General features: G+C 43.3%; 1 protein-coding gene across 1 annotated transcript; it reads right to left on the bottom strand.

Annotated features, from left to right (window-relative positions):
• Positions 1-395: 395 nt before the first annotated feature.
• Positions 396-6,591, bottom strand: LOC308313016 (CHRNA7-FAM7A fusion protein-like). The gene is made up of 5 exons (XM_080759860.1): positions 6,430-6,591; positions 5,382-5,592; positions 4,173-4,328; positions 3,517-3,601; positions 396-595 (listed from the first exon to the last, which is right to left on the bottom strand). The coding sequence occupies exons 1-5, from the start codon at positions 6,523-6,525 to the stop codon at positions 514-516; spliced, it is 630 nt and encodes a 209-aa protein (XP_080615986.1). The 5' UTR covers positions 6,526-6,591; the 3' UTR covers positions 396-513.
• Between the last annotated feature and the right edge of the window lie 5,084 nt (positions 6,592-11,675).

The following is an 11,675-nucleotide window of genomic DNA, read 5'->3' as shown; positions in this document are numbered from 1 at the left end:
TTATTGTATTGGCAATTGGAAATAATCTAGTAAAGTAAAAGTACCTCAAAATGTTACTTAAGTACAGTACTTGAGTAAATGTACTTAGTTACGTTGCACCACTGATCATTGAGTAAGATTATACATCATTGCTTATCTTATTAAATTGTAACTTTTTGTGTTTTTTCCGTAAGTCGATCTCATTACACTGTAGTGTAGTGACTACAGCGTCACACCAAAGCATCAAAAGTAGCAGTTTGAGCGTGCAGATCTGATATTTATTCTATTTTATATGAGGTTTCCACCCGACAGAGACGATATATATATATTATATATCTATAGGGGGGGGGGGGGGGGGGGGGGGGGGTCCTGACCCCTTAAGTAATTTAGCTGGGGACACTTTCAACACTTATTCTAAATAGAAACACTAATCTAAAACTCAATCAAATACCAAACCTCTTAATAATCATTATAATAAAAAAATCGGACACCTGTTTACCGACCAATCCAACTGAATGTCTGTTTCACAGCCAGTCAGCATGAAGACAGGACTTCTGATTGCCGTCCTATTGGTGGGCTTGTTGAGGTGTGGCGGGGTGCCGGCCAATCGCATGTCCTGTTATAAGAAGGTGAGAGAGCATGACATATTTCCTGCATTGCTGTTTTGGGCAGAAACCACAAATCTCCACAATTCAACTTTTTATGCCACACAAATGTAACTCTGAGAGCGTACAATTGGAACCATATGGACCCTCAAGGAACCATGATGAGGGTCGCTGGACAACACTTTGAGTGTTTCCAGTGAACCAACATGCACAATATCAGCACCCCGACTCTGTTTGACTCGACCATAATGGAACAGAGCCTCTCATTGGTAGTATCAAGGACGGAAGGAACAGGCCCAGTTTCTTAATAATATGGATGCTGCGCATAGAGCAGCTATCATAAGAGCTTCCAGAACAATTGGTCGTACCATTACAACCAGTGCCCATAGCAGAGCGGTGACATCACCGTCCACAGGCGGTTAGCCTAATTATTCAGAAAACCCCAGACCACAGAAAATCCACAGAATGAATGAATCCGATGGTGAAACGTGATAAATCTCACCCAAGGTCATTCCTAGGCAAAAATGTAAGGCGGTTTGTACGCTCCATTGATAAATGAGGTGTCAGGCTGCCGACCCGGAGTATGTGTGTGGAACCAAGCAGGAGATCGAACACAAGAATGACTGGTATAAAACACTTTACTTAACTTAGGAATCAAAAGAACACAGGATACGCCACACAGGGCAGGAACTAAAACATACAGGAACAGCAGCGCAATGCTGGCGTAGAACCAAACTATAAACCGACACAGAGTCCAGCAAACACACCACTTAAATCACAGAGTCAATAATTGGCACAATAGTCCACAGCTGTGTTCCCAGCAGGAAACTGTCTCTCAGGTAGGGTGGAGGAGGAGGGGAATACAACAGGGTAGGTAGGAGAGAACATAAGGGTGGCGGACCAGGCATGGGACGTTCTGGGACAGAACGTGACATGAGGGCCACTGTGTCCAACTGTTCACCTCTCCACCCCATTCGACCGTTATCTCTGTATTGAATAGGCGAAATCATCCGTTATCAGCACTATCAGCCAATAGTGAGGGACAGGGGCTGTCACATAAACAATGTGTCCACCTCTCTCCTCCATTAGGCCGTGAGGGACAGGGACTGTCACATAAACACTGTGTCCACCTCTCTCCTCCATTAGGCCGTGAGGGACAGGGACTGTCACATAAACACTGTGTCCACCTCTCTCCTCCAATAGGCCGTGAGGGACAGGGACTGTCACATAAACACTGTGTCCACCTCTCTCCTCCAATAGGCCGTGAGGGACAGGGGCTGTCACATAAACACTGTGTCCACCTCTCTCCTCCAATAGGCCGTGAGGGACAGGGAATGTCACATAAACACTGTGTCCACCTCTCTCCTCCAATAGGCCGTGAGGGACAGGGGCTGTCACATAAACACTGTGTCCACCTCTCTCCTCCAATAGGCCGTGAGGGACAGGGACTGTCACAGTGTGGCCAGTGGGGGGACAGAGGAGGTGGTGATCAGACCGGTCAGCTCTCTGCGCAACCACTACTGGGAAGGAAATGGCTGTGACGTCATCTGCTACTGTAACCTCTACCAACTGCTCTGCTGTCCCAGGTAACGCGCATGTGTGTGTGTGTGTGTGTGTCTGCGTGCGTGCATACTTTTATTTTTTTACACTTGTGAGGACCAAATATACGTACAGTATAGCGGAATATGAGAAATGGACGAGGAGCCATTTTCCTGGTCCTCGTAAAAAGTTAAAACATGGAGAATTGGAGATGAGAGGTTTCTGCAACAAACTCAAACTGGGGTCCTTGAAATGCAACAGGTTATTAAAAAAAAGTGTATCTTTTGTGTCTTTGACTTTTTCAGAGATGTATTCTTTGGACCGAAGATCTCCTTCATTATTCCCTGCAAAAGCTTCTGATCCTGTGTGTGGACTGACTGGTCTGGGTCCCATCTGGGTGGAAGAAGTTCTGCGGACCCCATTCCAAAACATTTTCAACTTAAGATCCAAAGTGTATCTTTATCGAGAATATATTTGACCTCACCTTTTATGTGCAAACATGTGAAATAACAAATAAAGTGAACCGCTTCGTCTGCGTGATAGTGTAGCCAAAATACCAGATCTACGTAATGTGTCCCGTTATTGCAACTCATTGTGAGCTTGTAGATCTTCTATTTACAATACATGTGACATGTTCGTGCGATGAAGTCTGAACGACAAAATGTTTTTTTCCCCTATCAATTACTCACCCCATGAAGCCTTGAATTCATCAAGACTCTTTTGTTTTTGTGGAATTTCTAAGCCAATTCTAAGTAAGTAAGTAAGTAAGTACATTTTTCAATAGCTAAATTATAACATAATGTTTAAAACACCAAAAGGGGTTCCCGCCCAAAATGGGTTAAACAGGAGCTGAGTTATGGACAAAATTCATAATTGGTGTTTTTTTTAGTTTACGTGGCTATTTTGAATATTGTCCACAACTCAGTTCCTGTTTAAGATTTGTTTGGACACTTCTTCTAGGATGTTTTAGGGTGACCCAACAGACATCTGTATCAAATTACATGCATTTATCCGCTGCGCATGGATTTTTCACTTAATACCCCTAGTCCCTACTATAAAGGAAATAGGCTACTCTTGAACTAAACGAATCAATAGAAGAACGCTTTATATGCAAATGTATACTTCGTCATAATGACGGGGCCACACACTGAAAATAGCCGATCAACAAGCACAGCTGTTGCAGACCAGACATGTTGTGAGCTTATAAGGTTGTAAACTCTGAATATCACAAACATATTCTATAATTGAATTATTCTTCACTAAATTATCTAACCTTAGGATTTGTTGTGGTCTCAATTCTTGCGTCTTCTAAAACTAGACCTAGACCACTGGATGAAAACCACTGCACTACACACATGGTGACATGTACAAACAATAGTGGCATCATGCTAACCTCTTCAGCCGCAGTCTGAAGCTCGTGTCTCCATCATCACCACCAGGGACATTGTAAAAGCATGGACACCACTTACACCTCCTCTCTGAAACGACAAACAGTCCACATATAGAGAATTATATGACTCACAATATTACAAATAGGGTATTGTGACGTTGCCCAATGCCCCCAGCCCCCCTTTGCCACTTTGGACTCTGATTTCCTACAGCCGTGCCTATAGTTGGGTAACGTGCCTCTGAGGGCAGCTTCACACTATGGTACCGGGTGCACACTCGGGACCACTTGACAGATGTTGCGGTAGTGTGAATTTTGCGTACCGTTCCCGGGAGTGGATCACCCAACCATTCCCGGGACTGCTTGTAGGTAGTCTTGGGACCGGATATGGATCGATGCAATGTGAAAGCATTGAATACTGTTGAATGAAGTGTACTCGGATGTGGAAGAGTCAAGGCCAATGTGAATCATGGCCAGTTGGGACCAGGCAAGGACTATGGTCCTGGGTGTGCACGGTGCACCTGGGGTCCATTGTCACGTTTGTTCAGAATGTGTTGAGATGTTGTTTATGTTTATGATGTGTGCTTGTGTTAATGTGGGTTTTGTTCTCCTTGGTTTCCAGTGTTTGCTTCCGAGTTCCTGACAGTGTTGTATTGTCTCACCTCGGTCACTGCTGTGGCCTCGGGCCTTGTCCTCCTTCAGGTTGTGGTCTTTGTCCGTCTCTGTCTTCTGGGAGTCTTTTTCCAACAGATACACCACTAGAATCGTCTCCAGCAGACTTAGCAACATCAGGGCAAAGCTCCCACAGCAGTACATTGCTGTGAGCAGGACACAATTTGATGAGTGTAAGCATAACGTGCAATCATAATAATGTCTAAATACCTTGCTAATACATTGCATCAAATAATACTTTGTGCTGTATAGGGATGGGTCCCGAACCTCGGGACCAAGCAGGTACCGAACATGCATCTTTTATCTCCCCAACCGGGAGCATTCGTCCTACTCGTCCCGCCCCAGCAGGTCCGACAACAACAGTGGGCCCCGAGACGGGGTGGTCACTGCGCGCCCTCAACCGCCATTCTAGTATTGATTTAATCGACTAAAATATACCGAATTTTGGCGGGTCTTATGGTGTTGTAAGGCCTTGATTTGTAAACTGGCTACCAAAAACACAGCACAGAAGTGTTGTGAGCTTGTAGATCTATTTTCTGAATGTGACGGCTGCACGCAACCAGGCATAGGCCAGTGCATAGGTTGGTTAGACATACCAACAGTCCGACAGGCATTAGTCCGACAAAACCGTTGCTCCCTACATGCATGGCTGGTTACAAATAACCTGTGGCAGGTTTAAACTAACCTGTATCTCCCGACATGCATGACAGGTTAAAACTAACCAGTGGCTTAATTCCTTGTGAGGTTAGGGCTAGGTTGGGGTAGGGTAGTCGGACTAATGCCGGACTGTTGGACCAAACACTAAAACACATTTTAGACAAGTTTTTATAGTTTGAGACCATCATAGCTATTAGTCAGTTTTTGTTGTTTTGGTCTACGAAATAAAGACGTTGTCCACACGTATACTTATTGTTTTTTATTTATTTCCTCGTCAACACGGGCCTGTTTACAAAATTCTCTCCGTCCACACGAAAACATATCGAAAGTGGTGGAGCCAGAAAAACCTCAGTTTGTCTTGTCCTGACGCATAAACTGAGTTAAAAAAAATCTACACCTTGGCCGGAGTTTAAAAAAAGATTTTGAAAAAAAGTTTAAAAAAAATAACCAGCTACGTGTGGACGGGGCCTAACTCTGTAAGCAGAACTGGATGTGTTGCTTCTGGGCCAGCGCTAAATTAATCCCATCAGCGTTACGTTTACCTATGATTGGCATTCTGTTGGACGTGGCTGGCAGGATCTCGTTGAGAATCAGCTGTAGGACGGTGACGGCCAGCAGCACGGTGACCTTGAAGCTCAGCTTCTCTGCGCTGCCGTCCGAGATCAGGAAAGACGCTATGTCTAGAAGAAGGAAGCACAGAACAGGCAACAGGAAGTTGACGATGTAGAGGACGGCCTTCCTCTTCATGGTGACCTATAGGAGGAGACGTCCGAAGGTCAGGAAACACGCAATCCCATGGGCCTTCAACAGGGGTGCTCACTTATTACAGGGGGTGGCGGCAAATATTTATGTAATAGGAACTTCTTTTCACGTGAAGCCGAGCATCCTTATTGTGGAGGGCACATTCGCCTGAAATATAGCAGATATGGCTATGAGGTTAGGTGTAGAGGGGAAAAAAGAGCGAACCAAGTACGGAGCCAAAGGTCAAGTTTACAGTAATGAGGGTTTTAAGTGTGTTTAAGGGACAAGTTTGTTTTAGTTTTTTTCAACCAAGGTTCATGTTTTAGGTTGTTATTAGAGAAAGTAAAAGATGAGTGTCCATTCTTCTTTTTTTTTTTTTTTTTCTTAGTTTTAATGATTTTAGCTATTTTTTTACAGGGGAGCCAGGGGGAGATAAATGTATGTAGAAAAGTTACGTTTTACTCGATCGCCTAGCAACCCAGAGCTATTCAGACACTGGTGAAGAGTGCGATCAAACATAATCAATAAAAACATCAAAATACGTCAACAGAAGTCATTGGTGGGGAGTGCCATTGAACAAATGATGTCGAAAGAAGACCAGAGAATGGCAATGTATAAATAAAACTAAAAACTAAACTGATGATAGTGCTGTCAAACAAGTATAGGAAAAGGTTTAATCTGCAACACAATTGTTATACAATAGGTAGTGGGGGGTTACCTACTTCTCTCTCTCTCTCTCTCTCTCAGCTAAGCTGGGGTCCTTGACCTGAACAACATAGAAGACCCCTGCTCGCTAGCGGCTAGAGAGCAGGGGTCTTCAACGTGCGTAGCCTACCTAACGATACCTACAGTGTAGACAATGCTGTGCTCTCTGTAATCCGTCTGGTTGGTTTCCATGCACGTGAAGTTCTCAAACATCCAGCCATACTCTTCTCTAATCATCATGGTGGTTATAAGTCTGAGGTCGTTCTTCTCCAAGTTGTTTTTGAGCTCCAGTTCGTCGGGAGGTAAAGGAACGGAGAAGGAAACAACAAGGTCATTCACACTCCAGGTTAGGGATGGGACGATACTCGTTATTATAGTTTTATCGTGATATAACAAATGGCTGAAAAAGAATCGTATCACAGAGATTTAGATTTATTGTGAACTTGTCCTCCGTCAGACTCATATGGCCATTGGCTACACAAGGACGAAATTAATTTGTTGAGATGCAAATTCAGTTCCACTTAAACCTTCTATACTTCATTAAACGGACCTGTAAAGAGCGCAATTGGAACTTATTCCACAGTTACACAAATTGATTTGCGTAACTTGCAATGCGTTGTGAGCTTGTAGGTTGGATATCTTTGGCAAACAATTGTCCAGAATAGGGATCAAGTGATTAACACATTTTTAAGTTTTTGTTTTTAAGGAGTATTTACTTCATTTCTATCAATTACAAACCCTGCAAATCACGCTTATAATATAAACGATATTATCGTTAATCCCAATATTTTTTACCACACTAATCATGACATTCATTTATTTCCCATCCCATCCCTATATTCTCCAGGCAGACTTTTTCAGTCATTTGTAGTGATTTGAGTATTGTGATTCGAATTCTATGGTGAGTTGAGTAGTTAGTAGGAACACGCACACGCACACGCACACACACACACACACGCACACGCACACGCACACTCACACTCACACTCACACTCACACTCACACTCACACTCACACACACACAGTTGTCTTACTGAGATGTATCCCAGAGGAAAAGGTGAGGTTGCAGGACTGAGAGTCGAAGGGGAACTTGTAGATCATCCTGCACATGCTGACCACCACTTCTCTATTCAGAGCAGTGACGCCGCAATTGATTTGAAGGATATGTAGACGTAGGGGCTTAGAACAACCTTATCCTTCTCTAACCTGGAAGACACACACGCACGCACATACAAATAACAAAATTAAAATCACCACAAAGAATATTAAAAAATACGTGTATAGGTCATTTTTAGGTAGTTAGTCAGGTATGCGGTAGTGAGGGCATAGAGGGCAAAGGTGCATTTAACACATATGCGTTATCGCCTGAATGAAGGACAGGTCTGCTCCACGTCTGCTCATGAGACACAAGCATGAAAAAAGCTCAACACAATCCAGGTCTAGTCAGGTTTGCTCATGAGGGGCGCGACAACACAAGTAGGAAAAAGCTCAACACAATCCAGGTCTAGTCAGTCTGTGTTTGGCCCCGTTTTCACATTTTTAGACAACACATCCTTTTCATTCTGCTTGTGCCATTTGAATGATTTCCAGTAGCCTATGTCGTCAATCACTCTCAGATGCTCTGCTCCCTTTTTGTCCTCTGACCTTTCATCATGTGATGAATGATGATGATGTGTGATGTTGTGTGTGATGTTTGCGCCCTCTGTCCATCACTGCTATACCTGACTCCGCCACTAGAGGGCCTCCTCTCTCCATCCATTTGTCAGACTCTCCTGTTCCAACCCAACTAGGCTAATCCCCTTCTGCAGCTGTCCAGGACTGTAGGCTACTTAAGTACAGCATTTCCAAATGTGCAGTACTTTTACTTCTACTCCAAAACATCTCACAGACATATTGTTCTTTTTACTCTATAATTATGGATGGATGGATGGATGGATGGGTGGGTCACCCACCCACCCATCCATCCATCCACCCACCCACCGTGGGTGGATGGGTGGATGGATGGATGGGTGGGTCACCCACCCATCCACCCACCCACCCATCCATCCATCCATCCATCGTGGGTGGATGGATGGGTGGATGGGTGGGTCACCCATCCACCCATCCATCCATCCATCCATCCATCCACCGTGGGTGGATGGATGGGTGGATGGGTGGGTCACCCATCCACCCATCCATCCATCCATCCATCCATCCATCCATCCATCCACCGTGGGTGGATGGGTGGATGCCATTTAGTGTAGCATCACTATGCTACACTAAATGGAACACAGCCTTAATCAGTATAATTGGTAAACCTGCAAATGTAAGGAAGTAAGGAAGAGGCCCAATTTCTGTCCAATATGGCTGCTGTGCATAGAGCCTATAGAGCAGGGGTGCCCAAAAGGTAGATCGCGATCTACCAGTAGATCACAAAGGCTATCGTACGAAGTCAACTCTTGTCGTGATAAATCATGACAACACACACACTATTTTGGACCAAACAAATAATTACAAAGAAGAAAAACAACAAAAAAAGTGTTGTAACCTGCCGTTTTGTTCTACTTTCTAATTCTTTGTTTGGCCCGAAAGATTGTGTGTGTTGTCGTGATTTGTCACGACAAGAGTTGGCTTCGTACGACGCTTAAAAGGTCTTTAAATAAATACGTTTTGAAATGCCTATGGGAAAAATGCATTGGGATTCATTTCCTGGGCCACTCGTTGTTCTGAAAGGGGGAGGGACTGCGACGCTCTATATGGCTGCTGTGCATAGAGCGGAGAGGATAGGCTTTCCCCACAAACATGACAGTATACATTTCAGACTGTTATTGAACACAATAAGTACTCACCTTCTCCTGCAGTTGGATCCAGGTCATCGGGTGGGGTCTGGGTGGCATGGGTGCTGCAGTAAAGGCATCTGCTGAACCTGGCAGAATTTGGTTTAGTATGGATTGATTGATTGATTGAATACTTTATTAGTCATGAATGTAAATAGCATTAGGTAGAGTCAGACATTTAGGCTAAAAGGATATTACAAAATGTCCTGTGGACATGTTTCCATTGTGGTCCTAGTATGGAGAGTTTGCAATTGCTTTCGACAAACAGATTATTGTGAAAACCATTTTTCCCCCTCCCAACTCTTAGCCAAGGTCAAACCCTATCTCCCCTAAACAATTGAAGATGTCAATTCATGCCTTCATATACTGTACTCTCGACTGAACTACTGTAACTCATTGTACACATGTATTCAGCAGTTCTACTATACTATTAAGCCTAGATGCGTTGATTGCACTTTGACAAGAAGAGCTAAATGTGAACGCTCAGAATATGAAGGATGTTTATTACTAGATGGTTAGATATTTCACAGTTTTCACTAGAGCTTCTTTATATCCAAATCAAGACCAGCATTTAAATCTTTCCTCCACATGTCTTCACTGACAAATAATCTAGAGTTCTAGATTATGGGTTAATACACAGAACATGCAAAGGTGATTGATTTGACCAAGCTATACAGCAGACTTCATCACATCACGCTTGTTTTAGCACACATAACAGATAAACATGGTACAGGAATTCACAGTGCATGCACACATTCTTTTCTACATGTCGTCTGTGTTGGGAGAACATCTCATTATGTCCAAAACTGTTACTTTTCATCAGATTCAAAAGCATAAAAAGTAGCAGATCTACTTTTCTGCTACTTTTGTGAGGCTGTAATATGATCAAGTAGGTCGTTGATTTACAAAAGAACAATGTAGAATATGGAGATACAATTACAAGGTTTCTGCCTGACAGCATCTTACCTGTGAAAAGTAAATGAACAAGCATTGTGTGTGTGTTTGTGTGTGTGTGTGTGTGGAGTGATGCATAATAGTGATTCTCCTCTGGGCTGCATGTAAACTGAGTTGCTGCTTTGTTTATAGTTCCAATCCTGATTCCCAGTAGGACTCGGGAAGTGCAAAATGACAGTCATCAATCATCATGGTCAGTGTAATACATACATGAATACGGAGGCCACTCCCTCAGTGTGGCGGGTCAGTGTAATACATACATGAATACGCAGGCCACTCCCTCAGTGTGGCGGGTCTGTGTAATACATACATGAATGCGGAGGCCACTCCCTCAGTGTGGCGGGTCTGTGCCGGGTCATAAATTAGGTTTGAGGGCCAGGGGGTTCTGCAGCTGCGCGATCAAGCGGCCGTGATCATAATAGGGAGCGCCTGGGGGTGGGGTTTGGGGGACAAATGCATTGAGAATCACTATTATTGTTTACACGTATGTTGACACAACATAAACCAAGCAATCACAGTAAACACCCTACACCTTCTTCTTCCACACTGGGAGGAAAACAGCATCCGAAAGTTTGATGGGATGCATTTTTACACGTCTGTGCTGTGACCACTTTTAGTGTACTGTACATTGCATCTAATGAGCGATCAGTTTATTTTACCCCCGACTTGCGCACGCATACGGGTTCTTATCAGATACATCTGGAAATACGTCTATACAATACACAAGTACTCAATGTGCATGGAAAATGTACGTCATTTCCATGACGTCTTTCAAGAGTTTTACACACCAATGACCATTTATAATGTTCTTATTTTGATCTTTTTACCCAATTACTGAATGCCAGTCTCCACATTTTTCAGAATGTTTGACACAGATTTCTACAACACAATTAAATTTCATTTCAAAGGAGCTTTATTGGCATGAGAAAACATACGTTTACATTGCCAAAGCAAGTGTCAAAATATAAAAACAGGGGGGGTACAGCACTTTGTAAACAGAGTATGTATATGTATATAACATTTCGTTATATATGTTATAAGCTAGTTATAGCAGCATTTTGGGACATATTTTCTCAAGACTATTTAAATAGTAGTCTATTAAAAAAATCACACCTGTGTGAAGTGAGGAGCGCTCTTATCATCGTACATCTTGACGGCGGTGAGCCATTACTAGGGAAGCCTGGCTGGCTTGTCTGTCTGTCACGCTGTAACACTACCCGCCCGCCACCAGAGGGCACAGCTGTATCACACACAAAACACACACGGCCAGTAAAAAAAAGAGAAAAAAAAGTCTGTGTGCTCAGACACAACGTAAATTCTCGATTCATTGTCAATAAGAATTTAATGTTTGTTTAAGACGAAAATTGCTGAATATAGGAGGCCCTCAAAAACCTCAAGTGAAATGAAAAAGAAGTTTTTCACACTTTTAGACCACATCCGTATAGGCATATCATATAGGCATACCTAACAATGGATGCCAAAAAATGGGGACATTTTCATTTGTGTATTGTTGAGGGGCGCTAGCCCCTCCTATATACAGGTTTAATGTTTGTTTTTAAAACACCATTGACAATGAAGGGAAAATTTACATCATCTTGTCCCTAACACACACGCCATTAA

Source organism: Protomyctophum bolini (genome assembly GCF_963924005.1).
Source record: "Protomyctophum bolini genome assembly, chromosome: 3".
NCBI classification, from domain to species: Eukaryota; Metazoa; Chordata; class Actinopteri; order Myctophiformes; family Myctophidae; genus Protomyctophum; species Protomyctophum bolini.
The sequence above is the reverse complement of the archived record's forward strand: the minus strand, read 5'-3'. Positions and strand labels throughout refer to the sequence as shown.

Coding starts and splice junctions, on each gene's coding strand:
- LOC308313016 (XM_080759860.1), bottom strand. CDS start 6,525: ATGATGATTAGAGAAGAGTATGGCTGGATGTTTGAGAACTTCACGTGC. Junction 5,593..6,429: donor AGCACAGCATTGTCTACACT/GTAGGTATCGTT, acceptor CTCCTCCTATAG/GTCACCATGAAGAGGAAGGC. Junction 3,602..4,172: donor AGGCCACAGCAGTGACCGAG/GTGAGACAATAC, acceptor TTGTCGTTTCAG/AGAGGAGGTGTAAGTGGTGT.